At 58.8% G+C, this 18,262-nt stretch overlaps 1 protein-coding gene across 1 annotated transcript in view; it reads left to right on the plus strand.

The window, feature by feature from the left end:
* Positions 1–18,262, plus strand: part of CD19 (CD19 molecule) — a 52,500-nt gene that overhangs the window by 18,610 nt on the left and 15,628 nt on the right. Inside the window, exons 5-13 of the mRNA XM_074998635.1 lie at positions 339–431; positions 865–913; positions 1,185–1,255; positions 2,311–2,418; positions 2,855–2,905; positions 3,125–3,190; positions 3,656–3,715; positions 4,426–4,485; positions 17,578–17,649. Of these exons, the coding sequence (XP_074854736.1) occupies positions 339–431; positions 865–913; positions 1,185–1,255; positions 2,311–2,418; positions 2,855–2,905; positions 3,125–3,190; positions 3,656–3,715; positions 4,426–4,485; positions 17,578–17,649 (630 nt within the window). The remainder of the gene's footprint in view (positions 1–338; positions 432–864; positions 914–1,184; positions 1,256–2,310; positions 2,419–2,854; positions 2,906–3,124; positions 3,191–3,655; positions 3,716–4,425; positions 4,486–17,577; positions 17,650–18,262) is intronic.

Genomic DNA, 18,262 nt, shown 5'->3' on the forward strand with positions numbered 1-18,262 from the left:
AGTTGGGGGTGGGAGGGGCTGGGGCAGGAGCAAGGGGCATGTGGGGTGAGGCCAGGGCCCGACGATGTCTCTGCCCAGGGGATGGGGGAATTAGCGGGTGGGTGGGGCTGGGGTAGGAGCAGGGGATATGTGGGGTGAGGCCAGGCCCCTGACGATGTCTCTGCCCAGGGGTAGGGGGTGGGAGGGGCTGGGGCAGGAGCAGGGGGCATGTGGGGTGAGGCCAAGGCCCTGACGATGTCTCTGCCCAGGGGTAGGGGGAGTTAGGGGGTGGGTGGGGCTGGGGCAGGAGCAAGGGGCATGTGGGGTGAGGCCAGGCCCCTGACGATGTCTCTATGCAGGAGAGTGGCAGCCCTGGATCGTGGGGGCCACAGCACTGGGGTACGTTGCTCTTGGCCTGACCTCCCTGTTTGGATACTGCTGGATCCACCGTGGTGAGTGTGGGGCCAGGGACACCCCCAGTGTCTGCCCCTAGGCCTAGCCTTTGGCCTGTGGTCTGGAGCAGGTGGGTGCAACAGGGCTCAGCTGTCCTGGCTCCCAGCGCTCTGGAGAGGCATCCCCTCTGTGGGGTGACATGGCGGTGGGGAGTGGAGGTTGGGGTGCAAAGGGAAACAGGTGCTGGGTTGAGGTGCTGGGTGGCAGAGGGGCACTGGAGGGGGGTGGGGCCGGCTGAGGGGCAAGAGCACTGGGGGTTGTCCAGGGGCTGGGTGGCACTGGGGTTTGGGGGAGGAGGCTGGTGTTGGGAGGGACACTGAGTGCTGGGGGCAGAGAGCGGTGGTTAGGGGCTGGGGGCAGAGAGGGGGAACTGGGGGTTGGGGCAGACAGCTGCCCACTGGCCCCTCTCCACCCTGTGCTGTCCCCTTGCAGCCCTGCGGAGCAGGAGGAGGAGGAAACGCTGGGCTGATCCAGGCAGGAGGTGACTGGGGCAAGGGGAAGGGAAGGTCTGTGCGGGGGTCGAGGGCTGTCACTGGGAGCCGGGGGGGGGGTCTGTGTGCGCTGTGGGGAGGGGCTGCTGAGAGCAGGAGGCCCCTGCCTGAGGGGTCTGGGGTGTGCAGGATGTCTCTGGCCTGCTCAAGTCTGGGGGTGCCTCTGGGAGCAGCGGGGGCAGGGCAGCCAGGGTTTCTGACGGGGCGGGGGGCGGACACTCTGTGACTCTGATTCCCCAGAGCTGGTTGCCGCACTTCCAGGTTTTTCAAGGTGACTGGGAATGGGGCTCACACCCCCTATGGGAACGTCCCTTCCCCTGCAGGCACTGCTGGTGAGTGGCTCCCACCCTCTGCCCGCAGCACCTCCCTCACCCTGGCACCCCCTGCACCCCAACAGCCCTGGCTCCCCAACACCCCACTGCACCCCAGCACCCCCTGCACCCCTACCCCAGCATATCCCTGTACCCCAACACCTCCCTGTGCCTAAACACCCCCTGCACCCCAACACATCACTGCACCCCCACCTATCCCTGCACCCCAACACCTCCCTGTGCCTAAACAGCCCATTGCACCCCAACACCCCCTGCACCCCAACTTCCCCTACCCCAACATATCCCTGCACCCCAACACCTCCCTGTGCCTAAACACTCCCTGCACCCCAACACCCTCTGCACCCCAAAACCCCCGTACCCCAACTCACCCATGCCCCAACACCCATGCATCCCAGCTCCCCCTCCATCCCAACACCTCTCTCCTCCCCAACTCCCCAATACCTCCCTGCATGCCCACACACCCCTGCCCCCAAAAGCCCCAGCCTCCCAACACCTTCTGCACCCCAACTCCCCCTGCACCCCTACACCTCCCTTCACGCCAACAGTTTCTACACAGTGCACACTCTGCCCTGCCTCCCACAGGGACATCCTGTCCCGTGCAGGCACTGCTGGTGAGCATCTCCCACCCCCTCACCCCAGCACCTCCTGTACCCCAACAGCCCCCTGAGCCCCCAACACTGGCAACAGCCCACAGTTCCACCTCACCCAGTGTCTGCTCCCCAACCAGCATGCGTGCACATGTTTGTGTGTGTGTGTGCGCACGCACGTGCAAAACGAGAGGCACATTTCTTCCTGACCCTGGAGGTGCCAGGCCATGGCCCTGAAGCATGCAACTGGATCATACGCATTGTCATAATGTAGAGACCCCTCACCTACCACCCAGGGGGCTGTGCCTAATGTCCTGCCTGCTGACTGCTCCAGGCTTAGTGGGGTGACCCCCTTCTCCCTGGTCCTGCCCAGGCCATCTGGGGTGACCGCCCCTCCCACCGTGATGCCCTTCCCCTCCCTGTGCGTCTCCTGGGAGCTCCACGCTGACCCTGCCCCCCTGTTCCCAGGGGTGGGGCTGATGGATGCTGTCCCCTATGAAAACGTTGTGCTGGCTGCAAGAAGGCAGGAGAGGCCACTCCCTCCAGAGGGACCCACCAGTGCTGTTGAGTCAGAGGGTGAGTAGCCAACCCCCACCTGCGGTGAGCCCCTGCCCAGCCCAGCCCAGCGCAGCCCCAGCACCCAGGCAGCTTTCCCAGCACGGGGCAGCAGGGCCGGGGAGATGGGGCACAGACTGGAGTGGGCTGTAATGGGGATGCAGCCAGAAGAGGAGAGAGTTTGAGGGTGCAGACAAGAGTAGGGGTGCACTGGCAGACGGCTGGGCTGATGGGGCAGCGCTGGAGCTCAGCCACAGGCAGGAAGAGCCAGGAAGTGGGTCATGGGCCACAAATAGGGTGCTGGCCAGATGCTGGGAGTGATTGGCAAGGAATGGGAACCACAGCAGATGGGGGAAGAGGAACTGTTCCCGAGTAAGAGGTGACAGCTCACCCTCAGGGTCAGGGCATAGTAAAATGGGCTGGGCACGACCCCCACTGACACCCCTTCCTCCCCCAGATGAGGAGAAGTACGAGCACCCGGACAGTGACGAGGAACCAGCACCTGAGGGTGAGTGCGTGTCTGGAGAGGTGGGGAGCAGGCTTAGAGAGGGGGCTGAGCTATAGTGGGTGGTGACAGGGTGGGGAGGAAGTGCTGGGAGGGGACAGCATGGGAGGCAGGGAGAGGGGCAATGGAAGAAGCTGGGGCTGCGCCCACGGGGTCATGACGTGGGGTCATAGAGTCCTATGGCTGGAACTCACCAGCTCTGCTTTTCTCTCCTGGCTCCAGATGGCAACAACTACGAAAACACTGACAGGGACCTGAAACTGAGCATGGGGCACAGAGGGTCCAGCGGTAACAACCCTGCCTGGTCCCCCCACCCAACCCCCTGCCCCAGCCCTGAGCCCACTCGCTGACCTGCCTCCCTCAACCAAACCATCTCCCACAGCCTGCATCCCAGTATAGACTAGCACGGCTTACTCTCTGTTACTATTCAACATGCAAACCTCTCCTGTGCCCCACCCCACCTCCCCAGCACACCTCATCTCCAGAGCACACACCCAAGGACCCTCGCCCCTTCAGCCCCACCTTTCCGCAGCCCCTCATGCCAGCCTGGTGGAAGTGACCCAGGGTGATGGAGGAGCCCATGACCCGGGCAGGATATGGCCTTGGGGTGGGAGTGCGACCTTCGAGAAAGACAGGCAGGGCTGAGGCAAGGCTGTTCGATTTCCTGCAATCAGAGAGTTGGTAACCCTATGAAGGGGGCGGACCTCAGGGTCTCCTCTGGGCTCCTCTCCCCTGACACCCCTACCCCGCCAGAGGGACCCTACTGTGAGAACAGCCTGAAGGAGAATAGAAATGGGGACAATTGGGCCTCAGGTAATGGGAGCTCTGGGATGTGGAGCAGGGCTGGGATCGGGGTTCTGGCTGGGGAGTGGTAAGTGGGACAGGGCTGGGATCGGGGTTCTGGCTGGGGAGTGGTAAGTGGGACAGGGCTGAGATCAGGGTTTTGGCTGGGCAGTGGGATGTGGGGCAGAGCTGGGATCTGGGTCCTGGTTGTGGAGTGGGATGTGGGGCAGTGCTGGGATCAGGGTTCTGGCTGCGGAGTGGGATGTGGGGCAGAGCTGGGATCGGGGTCCTGGCTGTGGAGTGGGATGTGGGGCAGTGCTGGGATCAGGGTTCTGGCTGGGGAGTGGGATGTGGTGCAGGGCTTGGATCTGGGTCCTGGCTGGGGAGTGGGATGTGGGGCAGAGCTGGGATTGGGGTCCTGGCTGGGGAGTGGGATGTGGGGCAGGGCTGGGATCAGGGTTTTGGCGGGGGAGTGGGATGTGGGCCAGGGCTGGGATCTGGGTCCTGGCTGGGCAGTGGGATGTGGTGCAGGGCTGGGATCAGGGTCCTGGCTGGGGAGTGGGATGAGGGGCAGGGCTGGGATCAGGGTCCTGGCTGGGCAGTGGGATGAGGGGCAGAGCTGTGAGCTGGGTCCTGGTGGGGTGTTCCGGGGCTGACAGAGCCCCAGAGACCTGCACCCTCAGCCCCACAGTGATCTCCCGTCCTTTCTCCCATTGCTCTCTCCCCCTTCCCCGCAACAGATGCTCTGCACTACAGCAATGCTGGCCAGGGCCCCACGGCAGAAGATCTGGTCTCCGAAGGTAACAGTGGGGGATGCTGGAGGGTATGCCCAGAGGACACCTCACTTGTAGGTACACACCTGACCCCCGGCAGCCCCCTGGTCAGGTGGGAGGAGCCCAGCACCCTGGCACTGATTCCTCTTCCCTATGTGTAATGGGGTTCGGGGTCCCCAAGCTCCGCACGTGCTCTGCAGCCAGGAGTGACTCTCACTCAGCAGGTGGAACAGGGTTAATTAGGCAACGGGGACAGGAAGTGGTGCAGACTCCCCAGTACAGCAACCAGAAGCATAGTCTGACCCATCTTAGGTGGGAGGAGGCCCCCCACAGAGGAAGCCCCAGGCCTGGAGATACTGGCCCCTTTTGTTCCTCTCCTGCCTCCACACCTACTCCCCCTAACTGCATCAGCTTCTAATTCAAAAACCAGCCACCCCTCTCTTCATCTGCTTCCTGGAAGCAAAGGTGTTACCTGGTCGCCCAGGTTACAACTGGCCAGGCCTAGGCACAACCAGCAGAGACCACACACCCCACATGAGATACGTGCACACACACACACACACACACACTCCATCACATCTCTCCCCCCTTCCAGACTGAGCTGAGCAGGGTCACTCAGCCAGCCAGTGAAGTTCGGGGCCCTCCCTGTGTGACAGGGCATCGGCTGGGATATTGTTGTTCCCCTTCACGTGGACCACCTCCCATGTCGTAGTCCTGCAGGAGCAGACTCCACCGCAGGAGCTTGGCGTTGGCCCCTTTCGCGTGCTGCAGCCAGGTCAGGGGTGAGTGATCGGTGTACATGGTGATACGCCGTCCAAACAGGTACGGCTGCAGCTTCCCCAGAGCCCACCCCATGGCCAGACATTCCTTCTCTATGGCCGCGGTGCTCTGCTCCCGGGCAGCTTCTTGCTCAGGTACACGGCGGGCTTGTAATGCGTTTTTAAGTCCCAGCTTGACGAATTCCTGGCTGGGGTTGATCTTGCTTTAGATGGGGTGAACTCGATGACCTCCTGAGGTCCCTTCCAGTCCTAGGAGTCTATGGATCTAAGGATCCCAGGGCTGGAAGGGGCCTTAGGAGGTCATCTAGTCCTACTCCCTGTCTCAAGTAGGATCAACCCCCATTAAGTCATCCCAGCCAGGACCTTGTCAAGCCGGGACTTAAAAACCTCAAGGGATGGAGAATCCATCACCTCTCTAGGCAACGCATTTCAGTGCTTTACCACCCTCCTGGTGAAGTAGTTTTTCCTAATATCTAACCTACACCTTTCCCTCTTCAACTTCTGACCATGACTCCTTGTTCTGCCACCTGACACCACTGAGAACAGTTTCTCACCCTCCTCTTTAGAGCTCCCCTTCAGGAAGTTGAAGGCTGCTATTAAATCACCCCTCACTCTTCTCTTCCGTAAACTAAACAAGCCCAAATCCCTCAGCCTATCCTCATAGGCCTTCTGCTCCAGCCTCTTAATCATTTTTGTTGCCCTCCGCTGAATCTGCTCCAGCACATCCACATCCTTTCTATACTGCAGGGCCCAAGCTGGACACAATATTTCAGATGTGGCTTCACCAGTGCCGAATAGTGGGGAACAACCACTTCTCTAGATTCCCAGGCTCTGCATTCCATCCACAACCAGGAGACACTCTAACTCAGCCGGCGGAAGAGAAGATTTATTACATGATAGGGACCCAGAGTGGTACAGACTCATCACTACATCAACCAGAAGTGGTCTGTCTGACCTATATTCAGGGGAAGAGATCCCCCAGAGGGATCCCAGGCCTGGAGATCCTGCCTGGGGCCTGCCTGGTTTTTTCATGTCCAGCATCTAGACAACTTCTTCCAAGTGGGTTTCTAATTCAAAGAACCAGCCAGGCTCCACCTCTCCCTTTGTCTGGAGCCCAGCTGAGCAGAGATGTTACCTAGTTACCTCGTTTACAGCTCCTCAGGCCTGGTCACCAAGATTACAGACAGCAGGAATTCCACCCCCATGTGAGCCACTCACACACACACAGAGGCAACCCCCATCTCATCATAGGGGTGTATCTTCCCCTTGTCGTTCACCTGCATTAGCATGGCACCCAGCCCAACGTCTGAGGCATCCATGAACACCATGAAGGCCTTGTCTAAGTCTGGATTTGCCAGCACTGGGGCCCAGCCCAGGGCCTCCTTCAGCACACAGAAGGCCTCCTGGCTCTGCTTGGTCCAGACCACCTTGCCTGGTTTCCCTTTCTTACACAGCTCTGTGAGGGGGGCTGCAATGAAGCTAACGTGGGACACAAACCTCTGGTGCTACCCCGCCATCCCCATGATGGGCTGGCCCTGCTTCTTAGTCTGGGGCACCAGCCAGTCTCTGACGGCCTCCACGTTAGCTGGCTCTGGCTTTAAGCAGCTGCTGCTCACCTTGTGGCCCCAGTAAGTCACCTGGGCCATCTCCACCTTGCACTTCCTCGCTTTGATAGTCAATCCAGGCCCCTAAAGTCGGCCCAGCACCTGACTGACCTGAGACACATGTTCCTCCCTGTTTGGCTGAAGACACAAATGTCATTGATATAAGCTAGGACGAAACCTTCCATCCCCTTCAGCAGCTGGTCCACCAGGTGCTGGCAGATGGCAGCATCCCCTGGAGGCTGAAAGGCAGGCCCAGGAACTCAAAGAGCCACTGGGGTGATGAAAGCAGATTTGAGCCGGGCGTCTGGATCCAATGGCTCTTGCCAGTACTGCTTGGTCCGGTCTATGGTGGTGAAATACCACAATCCCCTGAGCTTGTCCAGGAGGTCATTAGGCCTATACATGGGGTAGGCATTCAACAAGGTGATAGCACTGAGCTTGCGATAGTCCACACAAAACTGAAGTGACCCATCCTTTTGGGGGACTAGCCCCACAGGAGAGGCTTAGATGTGCTGAATCCCACGCTTGTCCCACAAGCTTTGCAGCAAGGCTGACATAAGGCTGGACTCCTGTTCAGTGAGGTCATCCTTGGCGAACTCCACCCTGCTGAAGATGAATAGCAGTGCATCCGCCACAGCGTCAGCCTCGATACAGGTCAGGGCCGCTCTTTTGGGGCAGTGAGTAGCAAAATTCATCACCACCAGGATGTATTTCTTCCCAGAACAGGTCGCCTTACTGCAGGGCCCTGCTATGTCCATGGCTACTTTCTGGAAAGGCTCCTCTATGATGGGCAATGGCCTCAAGGCAGCTTTCCCCTTGTCCTGGGCCTTCTACACCCTGTGGCAGGGGTTGCAGGTCCAGCAATACCAATGGACAGCTGCAAAGACCCCTGGCCAGAAAAAGTTCTGTAACAGCCTCTCCCGGGTGTGTGGGATCCCCCGGTGCCCTGCAAGTGGGACATCATAGGCCAGATACAGCAACCTGCGCCGATACTTTTGGGGAACCACCAGCTGCCTCCGGACCCCACATGGCTCCACTTTGTATGTGGGAACCCATTCCCAGTATAAGAATCTGTTTTCCCACAGAAGTCTCTCCCTGCAGCCTTTCCCCAGTGCTGGGGTCAGGCTGAGGCTGGCCGGTTCCCTCAGATTCTGCAAGGAGGGGTCTCTCTGCAACTTGGCCTGGACCTCTGTGTCCGGGGAAGGGCTAGGAACTGCTTCCCCCTCCCTGCCTGCATTCAGAACCAGTGGCCTGGGAGAACCTGCTTTTGGGGGGCTCCCTGTCTCCCAAGTTAGGTCCCCATGGCTCCAGTGGGGCATCCTCCTCCAGACCCGGGGAGAGCACCCCTTGCCTCCTTTGTCTGTGGATCAAGACATAAGAACATAAGAATGGCCATACTGGGTCAGACCAAAGGTCCATCAAGCCCAGCATCCCATCTGCCGACGGTGGCCAATGCCAGGTGCCCCAGAGAAGGAGAACAGAAGACAATGATCAAGTGATTTATCTCCTGCCATCCATCTCCTGCCCTTGTTCTGAAGGCTAGGGCACCATACTTTATCCCTGGCTAATAGCCATTTATGGATCTAACCTGCAAAAATTTATCAAGCTCTTTTTTAAACCCTAATAGAGTCCTGGCCTTCACAGCCTCCTCAGGCAAGGAGTTCCACAGGTTGACTGTGCGCTGTGTGAAGAAAAATTTCCTTTTATTAGTTTTGAACCTACTACCCATCAATTTCATTTGGTGTCCCCTAGTTCTTGTATTATGGGAAAAGGTAAATAATTTTTCTATATTCACTTTCTCCACACCATTCATGATTTTATATACCTCTATCATATCGCCCCTCAATCGCCTTTTTTCCAAACTGAAAAGTCCCAGTCTCTCTAGCCTCTCCCCATATGGGACCCTTTCCAAGCCCCTAATCATCTTAGTCGCCCTTTTCTGAACCTTTTCTAATGCCAATATATCTTTTTTGAGGTGAGGAGACCACATCTGCACGCAGTACTCGAGATGTGGGCGTACCATAGTTTTATATAGGGGAAGTATGATATCTTTTGTCTTATTATCGATCCCTTTTTTAATAATTCCTAACATCCTATTTGCCTTACTAACTGCCGCTGCACACTGCGTGGATGTCTTCAGAGAACTATCCACTATAACTCCAAGATCCGTTTCCTGATCTGTCGTAGCTAAATTTGACCAGGGCCAATGATGTTCACCCAGACAGCGTTGCAGGTCACCCCCCCATTAGTACATCAGCAAGCAAATAATGATGCATGTCCATCTCCTTGGGGCCCTCTTTAGCCCCCCATTTCAGGTGCACCCTTGCTACGGGTGCCTTGAAAAGGATCCTGTCTATGCCCATCATGGTTAGGTGGGAGTTGGGCATCATCTGGTCCGGTGCCAACACCCTGGGCTGGGCCAGCGTCACGTCCGCGCCCGTGTCCCAGAACCCCATGGCCTTTCTCCCATCCACCTCGAGGGGTATGAGGCACTCGCGCTGCACAGGAGCTAGCCTGTAGCTCTGGCTCCTCCCAAGCTGAGGCTGTACTGTGGGCTCCTCTGGCCTGGGCAGCCAGCCCCTCTGGCCACTTGGACCCCACCCAGCTGACCTCATGAGGGCCCTGTCTTCTCAACCTGTCTGGAAACTTGAGGCACTGGGCCTGTCTATGACCCTTCTGCACACAGCAACAGCAGACCAGGTCTCGTCAGCTTCCTCATGCCAGCTGGCCTGTTCTGGCATTGGCTGGCTCCCTGGGGAGAGCAAGGAGTTTACCAGAATGCCCCTGCTGGGGGGGCCCAGGGAGACTCCTTTTCTGCGCTGCACTGCTGGGTCCTGGTCCCTCTGGTGCTCCCCACCACCCCCAGAGCATCTGTCTGTAAACTCATCCACCAGCTGCCCTGTGCTGTGCGTCCTGTCAGCTTCTGGTCCTCAGCCACATTCTCAGAGCAGACGGGCAGAGCTCACACAGCTTCTCCAGCACCACCAGACCAACCACTTCCCCATTGGTCTGGGCCCCTGCCCCGTGTGCCCACTTGCAGGCATACTGCTCCAGCTGCTGCTCCAGCTCCTGGTACGTCTCCTCAGGGGCTCTCTGTGCACTTTGGGACTTTTCCCAGTACCCTTCCGCGGTCAGCCCAAGCTTGTGTAGCAGGGCCCTTTGGATAGCTCCTAATCCCTGGCCTGTAATCTTCCACCTGGCTGTACAGCCCTTTCCATCTGGGATCCAGCAAGGGAGTGAGATGCCGTAGCTGTTCTAGTGGACTAACCTCGCGTGTAACACAGGCCTTCTCAAAGGCAGTGAGGAAAGCACCTATGTCTTCCGCCGCCCTAAACAGGGACAGGATGTTCCCCTCAAAGCTACATGCAGCCTGGGGCCCCATGTCCCATTGCGACTCATCACCGCAGGAGATACTTTAGCCTGCAGTTCTGCCCTTGCACACTCGTGTTGCTGGTCTCTCGCTCTCTCTCCTAATGGGTTTTCTCCTCTTCTCGTCCCTCCTTTTCCCCTTCTTGGCATTCCTGATCCTGGGCTCTTCGCTCCTGTTCCCAGTCCTCCAGCTCCTTTAGCCTCAACTCCATTTCCAGATGCTGCAGCTCCATGGCAGGGTGTGTGTGTGTGTGTGTGTGTGTGTGCTCAGCAGGGAGGAGCTGTGACTGGCCATGTAGATTCCAGCAGCCCTGAGGTTTATCTGGCTGTTATCATCCCCTTCCTGAACCTCAGCTGGGCAGAGGTCTGGAGTCTCCCCAGGGCCTGTCTGGCAGCTCCCCATGGGGTCTGGCCCCAACTCCAAGGAGCGATCATTCTCCTCCAGCTGGGCAATGAGCTGGGCTTTGGTGGATCTGCCACTACGGCGTCCTCTCTCCCTGCACAACCAGGCAACGTCTGTTTTAAGGAGATGATAATATGTCATCACTGCTTTTCATGGAAGTGTCCCCTTCAGTGTGCCAGCCTCCTTGTGGCTCACACCTCCCGTAGGCCCCTCTGCCTTCTGGGACTAATTCCAATGGGCTCCAGGAGTGTAATGGAGTGGGGGGAGTGCATGTGTGAGTCAGGCTGGATGTCCGAGGCAAGCAGCAGTTCCCAGTGGCTAAGGATGACCCTGGGGCTACAACTGGCAGGTAACACCTCTGCCTGAACAAAGAGCAGGGAGGAGCTGAGCTGGGTTTTGAATCGGGGGCGGCAGTTAGAGGGAGGAAAAAGGAGAGCTGGAAGGCAGCCAGCCTGAGGAGGGGGAAAGCTACACCCAGGAGGGGCACCCCTCGGGGTCTTCCCCCCAGAACAGGTTGGAAGGACTGTCTCTGGCTGCTGTGCTGTCGCTTCTGTGAGAAACTGGGCTTCTGTTGTCTAATAAACCTTCTGTTGTACCTGCTGAGTGAGAGTCACTCCTGCCAGCGGATGGGGTGCAGTGCAGGGGGACCCCTGAACCCCATCACACTGGTGTCAGAAGTGGGAAGCACTGCACCCACGGATGAGCTCCCAGCAGTGGCTGACTGAGCGCAAGAGAAAGAAGGAGTCTCACCAGAGCCAGAGGGGGAACAGAGCCATTCCTGCAGCTGCTGCTGGTGAGTGGATACCCCGGGAGATAGCGGGGAGATGGATTATACCCGACTCCTGAAGGCAGAGCTAGCGGGGCTGTGCAGAGAGAGGGGCCTGACCGTGGGGAAGGCGACCAAGGCTCAGCTGATTGCCCAGCTGGAAGAGAATGACCGATCTGGGGGGGCAGAGTCTGTCCCGGCAGAAAGTGGCTGGTCAGCCTCGGGAAGTGTTTCGGATTCTTCGACAGGAGCAGGGGCTCAACGCCGTCAGACAGACGCGGTGCCCACCAGGTCGCGCTCAGCTAGCGGTGGTCCATCGCGGGCACAGTCCCCCGCAGCAGAGCTGCGACGGCTGGAACTCGAGGTGAAATTAAAGGAACTGGAGCACCAGGAACGGCAGAGGGAACACGAGCGCCAGGAACGGCAGAGGGAACACGAGTGCCAGGAACGGGAAAGAGAGCGTGAGCACGAGCTCCAGCTACAAGAGAGACAGCGGGAGGAGAAAGAACGAGAACGGAAGGAGAGAGAGCGAGAGCGTGAGGAGAGAGAGCGAGAGCGGGAGCATGAGCGAACCATGGCAGAGGCGAGACGCCAAGAGGCCCCAGCTGCGGTAAGTGGGGAGAGGGCCAGACGGATCGGGGTGGCCAGTCACTTGGAGACGCGTGTGCTGGCCCAGTGTCAGGACCCAGGGGACATGGACGAGTTCCTTACCGCCTTTGAGCGAGCCTGTGAGTTGCATGAGGTTCCCCCAGATGAGTGGCTCCGGCACCTCACCCGCTTGCTGGGCCAGAAGGCCGCAGCGGTGCTCAGCCAGCTGAAGGGGCTGCAGCCTGGGGACTATGAACGGTTCAAACAAGCCCTGCTGCATATGTTCGGGCTGACCCCGGAGATGTACAAAAAGAAGTTCCAGGAGGCGCAGAAGAGGCCAGAGGAAACCCGTGTAGATACAACTGCCCGCCTGAGGCAATACTACCAGAAGTGGGCGTTCGGAATGGGAGTCCAGTCCGTAGAGGACCTGATCGAGCTGGCAGTCGTGGAGCGATTCTACGAGATGTGCGCACCTGACCTGAGGGTGTGGCTCGTGGACCGGAAGCCGGGGGACTCACACGATGCAGGGAAACTGGCAGATGACTTCACAAACAGCCGGGCCAGGTTTGAAAGTGAGCCCCACAAAGAGAGGGAGTCCCGGAGGGAGAGGGAGTCCCGGAGAGACCGAGAATCTCAGAGAGACCACAGTCCCTGACTGTACGACAGAGGGGACCACCTCTTGGGCAGGCCCAGGAAAGAGGGGCCGGCCACCCACCCCCCAGAGAGCCAAACAGAGCCCGGACAGAGCAGCCGGCCCGAGGAACACAACAAGACCCAGGCTGTTATCACTGTGGGCGAAAGGGACATAGAGCAGCCCAGTGCCCCAGGCTCCCAGACAGGTTGAGCAGGCCGGGGGGTTATGGAGTCAACTGGGTGGGGTCCCAGAAGCCAGAGGGGCTGGCGGCCAAGGCGGGTGGTGCTGACAATGGGCACTCGGATTGGGCCGAGTCCGCCCCACAGACCAGCTCCTCAGGGGGACCAAATGCTCAGAGGTCAGTTTACAGAGTGGGGGCGGCACTACCTCTGTGGAGCAAGTGTCTCAAACACCTCGAAGTAGATGGGAAAAAGGTCACGGGGTTCTGGGACACAGGCGCTGACGTGACGCTGGCCCGACCCGGGGTGGTGGCACCGGGCTGCATGATACCTGATTCCCACCTGACGATAACAGGAATTGATGGGACCCCTTTCAAGGTGCCCATGGCGAGGGTGCACCTGAAATGGGGGAAGAAGGAAGGCCCCAAGGAGGTGGGCGTGCACAGCCATTTGCCGGCGGATGTACTGATGGGGGCTGACCTGGAGAACTGGCAAGGTGAACGCCCTCGTGCCCTGGTCCTGACCCGTAGCCAAAGAAAACGAGGGGTGCGCTCCCCAGATTCAGGGGTACAGGCCCAGCCAAAGTCACAGGAGCCACAGGGGCCAACCCTGAGAGAAAGGGGGCCCCCAAAAACCAGATCTCACAGGCCAGGGGTGCTGGAGCCAGGCAGGGATGGGGGAGTAGCATCCGCCCCTGCCCCAGCGGAAGAATTCCAGGCAGAGCAGCAGAGAGACCCCTCCTTGCAGAAGCTGAGGGAACTGGCCAGTCTCAGCCCAGCTCCACAGCTGGGGGAGGGCTGCAGGCAGAGATTCCTGTGGGAAAAGGGATTCCTGTACCGGGAGTGGGCTCCCAGACGCAAAGCAGAGCCTTGGAAGATCCAGAGGCAACTGGTGGTCCCCCAAAAGTACCGGCGCAGGTTGCTGTACCTAGCCCATGATGTCCCGCTCGCCGGACACCAGGGGATCCACCGCACCAGGAGAAGGTTGTTACAGAACTTTTTTTGGCCAGGGATCTTTGCAGCTGTCCGTCTGTATTGCCTGTCCTGCGATCCCTGCCAGAGGGTGGGGAAGGGCTGCCCTGAGGCCACTGCCCATCATAGAGGAGCCTTTCCAGAAAGTGGCTATAGACATAGTGGGCCCCTTCAGCAAGGCAACGCGTTCGGGGAAGAATTTTGGTAGTGGTAGATTTTGCCACGCGATACCCAGAAGCTGTGGCCTTGACCTCTATCGACGCTGACACCGTGGCGGATGCACTGCTGTCCATTTTCAGCAGAGTGGGGTTCCCCAAGGAGGTCCTCACAGATCAGGGGTCCAACTTCATGTCGGCCCTACTGCAAAGCTTGTGGGACAAGTGTGGGGTCCGGCACACCTGGGCCACAGCCTACCACCCGCAGACCAATGGGCTGCTGGAGAGGTTCAATGGGACTCTGAAGCAGATGCTGAGAACCTTCATGAATCAATACCCCCATGACTGGGACAAGTACTTACCCCACCTGCTGTTTGCATACAGGGAGGTGCCCCAGGAATCCACGGGGTTCTCCCCGTTTGAGCTGCTGTACGGAAGGAGGGTACGGGGACCCTTGGACTTGCTCAGAGAAGAGTGGGAGGGGACGGCCTCTCCTGAAGGGGAGTCAGTGGAACAGTATGTACTGACCTTCCGGGAAAAACTCACCGAGCTCATGGGCCTGGCCAGGGAGAACTTCTCCATGGCCCAAAGGAAGCAAAAGGTCTGGTATGACCGTAATGCCAGGGCCCGAGCCTATGCCACCGGGGATCAAGTGATGGTCCTTGTACCTGTGCGGCGGAACAAGCTGCAAGCGGCCTGGGATGGGCCCTTCAAGGTTGTCAAACAGCTAAATGACGTGAATTATGTGGTGGAACTGTCGAACCGGGCCCACAGCCACCGGGTCTATCATGTGAACATGATGAAACCTTACTGGGACAGACAGAACTTGGTGCTGGCCGTGTGCAGACACTGGGAGGGGCAGGGGGATGATCCCTTGGTGGATTTACTCACAAGGACTGGAGCCGGCTCCTTGCTGGAGTCTATTCCCCTCTCAGACCAGCTGACCCCTGCCCAGCAGACGGAGATCAAGGAGGTGCTGCATTCGCATCAACAGCTGTTCTCGGACAGACCCGGACGCACTGACCTGGCTGTCCACCGAATAGAGACAGGCACCCACACCCCTATCAAGTGTGTGCCATTCAGAGCCACAGGGAGGACGGCTCAGGACATAGAGCAGGAGGTTGAAGACATGCTGGCTCTGGGGGTGATCCAACCCTCGTCCAGCCCCTGGGCCTCGCCCGTGGTGTTAGTCCCTAAAAAAGATGGGTCTGTTCGGTTTTGTGTGGACTATCGCAAGCTTAACGACATCACTGTATCGGACGCCTACCCCATGCCCAGGCCTGATGACCTTTTAGACAAGCTGGGGGGAGCCCGTTACCTCACCACCATAGACCTCACCAAGGGGTACTGGCAAATGCCATTAGACGATGATGCCCGGCTCAAGTCGGCTTTCATCACCCCTGTGGGGCTCTACGAGTTCCTGGTCCTGCCCTTTGGCCTCAAGGGGGCACCCGCTACCTTCCAGCGTCTGGTGGACCAGCTACTGAAAGGGATGGAGAGCTTTGCCCTGGCTTACATGGACGACATTTGCATCTTCAGCCAGACATGGGAGGACCATGTGTCCCAGGTCAAGCAGGTGCTGGACCGACTCCAGAAGGCTGGTCTGACTATCAAAGCAGGGAAGTGCAAGGTGGGAATGGCTGAGGTGACCTACCTGGGCCACAAGGTGGGCAGCGGCTGCTTAAAGCCAGAGCCAGCTAAAGTGGAGGCTGTCAGAAATTGGCCCACACCCCAGACTAAGAAACAGGTCCAGGCCTTCATTGGGATGGCGGGGTACTACCGGAGGTTTGTGCCCCACTTTAGCTCCATCGCAGCCCCCCTCACGGAGCTGTGTAAAAAGGGAAACCCTGACAAGGTGGTCTGGACCGAGCAGTGCCAAGAGGCCCTCTGCGCGCTGAAGGAGGCTCTGGTCAGGGCCCCAGTGCTGGCAAATCCAGACTTCAACAAGCCCTTCCTGGTGTTCACCGATGCCTCAGACGTGGGGCTGGGGGCGGTGCTAATGCAGGTGAATGACAAAGGGGAGAAACACCCCATCGTGTACCTGAGTAAGAAGCTGCTGCCCCGGGAGCAGAACTACGCGGCCATAGAGAAGGAATGTCTGGCCATGGTGTGGGCACTGGGGAAGCTGCAGCCGTACCTGTTTGGACGGCGTTTCACCGTGTACACCGATCACTCACCCCTGACCTGGCTGCATCACATGAAAGGAGCCAACGCCAAGCTCCTGCGGTGGAGTCTGCTCCTGCAGGACTACAATATGGAGGTGGTCCACGTCAAGGGGAACAACAACACCATAGCCGATGCCCTGTCACGCAGGGAGGGCCCCGAACTTCCCCAGGTCACTGGCTAAGTGACCCCGCTCAGTGCGGTCTGGAAGGGGGGAGAGATGTGATGGAGTGGGGGGAGTGCATGTGTGAGTCAGGCTGGATGTCCGAGGCAAGCAGCAGTTCCCAGTGGCTAAGGATGACCCTGGGGCTACAACTGGCAGGTAACACCTCTGCCTGAACAAAGAGCAGGGAGGAGCTGAGCTGGGTTTTGATTCGGGGTCGGCAGTTAGAGGCTAGAAAAAGGGAGAGCTGGAAGGCAGCCAGCCTGAGGAGGGGGAAAGCTACACCCCAGAGGGGCACCCCTTGGGGTCTTCTCCCCAGAACAGGTTGGAAGGACTGTCTCTGGCTGCTGTGCTGTCGCTTCTGTGAGAAACTGGTCTTCTGTTGTCTAATAAACCTTCTGTTGTACCTGCTGAGTGAGAGTCTCTCCTGCCAGCGGACGGGGTGCAGTGCAGGGGGACCCCTGAACCCCATCACACGGAGTAACCCCTCACTTGATGTGACGCCCCCTCTCAAGAACCATGACCGCACTCTCTCGAGTTCAGCTGCAGGCCCCTCTGCCTCCAAGGACCGCATGTCCCTGCCATTCAGGATGCCTGGATCTCGTTGGCCCCATTTCTTTCACCAGTGTCCCAGTCACTTACTGCCAGGTTCTCCATCCATGGGTTGCAGTTCATCCTACATCTGCTACCAGAAGTAATGGGGTTTGGGGGTCCCCAAGCTCTGCACCCCATCCACAGTCAAGAGTGACTCTCACTCAGCAGGTGAAACAGAAGGTTTATTAGGAGTCAGAGGCACAGAGTGGTAAAGAATTGCCAATACCGCAACGAAAAGTAGTTAGTCCAACCCATGCTGGGGGAAGGAGACCCCCTGGAGGGGACCCCAGGCCTAGGGACCCTGCCTGCTTTGTTCCTCTCCCACCTCCAGTCTAACTGCTGGGGCTTCTCGTTCAAAAACCAACCAAGCTCCACCCCTCTCTTTGTCTAGCTGCCCTGGGAAGCAAAGGTGTTACCTGGTCGCACAGTTACAAATGGCCAGGCCTGGGTCACAGCCCGCAGGGACCTCACACCCCAGTGAGCTACTCACCCCCCGCCCCACTGTCATCAGTGGAATGGAGATGGGTGGGGAATCTGCGTGTGCTTTGCCATGGTTTCTCAGGGTCCACAACATTGCCCTGGTAACAGCACCCTGGCAACCTGTTCGCCACCCTGACAACAGCCCTGCCGTGCGTGGCCCCTAGTCCAGGATCTCTGGTGACTGCAGGGGTCCAGGGACTTGCCCAGGCTGGCCCACTGGAGGCAAATAGGCCCTGGCTGCTGCTGATGGGGACCTGCCATGTGTTGGCAGATGGCGAGTGTTACGAGAACACAGAGGACGAGAATGGCCCACTCAGCCCTGGAGCCACGCGGCTCATCACAGGTGATGGGGGAAGGGAGCATGGGGGTCACTGGGTCAGACCTCCCTCCAGGGTTTGTGGCTGTGGGGTGAATTCTGGGGTGCCCGTAGGGGGCACTGTGTGTGGGTGTGAAGCCTGTGGCAACTGTAGGTGCAGTGGAGAGTGACTTAGCTTGCCCATAGGGGGCGCTATCTGTATGGAGGTGAATCGGGGTGCCCATAGGGGGTGCTCTCTATGGGGGAAGGATGAATCAGGGTGCCCATTGGGGGCACTGTCTGTATGGAGGTGAATCGGAGTGCCCATGGGGGCGTTACCTATGGGGGTTGAGTAGGAGTACCCATAGGAGATGCTATTTTGGGGGAGGGGTGCCCATAGGGGGCACTGTCTGTATGGAGGTGAATTGGGGTGCCCATTGGGGGTGCCGTCTGTGAGGAGGGGTGAACTGGGGTGACTGTAGGGGGCACTGTTTGTAGGGAGGGGTGCTCGTAGGGGAAGCTGTCTGTAGGGAATAAATCGGGATGTCCATAGAGGAGCTGTTTGTGGTGGGGTGAATCACAGTGCCAGTAGTGGGTGCTATCTGTGGGGGGTGAATTGGGGTGCCCATAGGGGGCGTTATCTATGGGGGTTGAGTAGGAG

The sequence above is a fragment of the Carettochelys insculpta genome, chromosome 6 (genome assembly GCF_033958435.1).
Source record: "Carettochelys insculpta isolate YL-2023 chromosome 6, ASM3395843v1, whole genome shotgun sequence".
In the NCBI taxonomy this organism is placed as follows: domain Eukaryota; kingdom Metazoa; phylum Chordata; order Testudines; family Carettochelyidae; genus Carettochelys; species Carettochelys insculpta.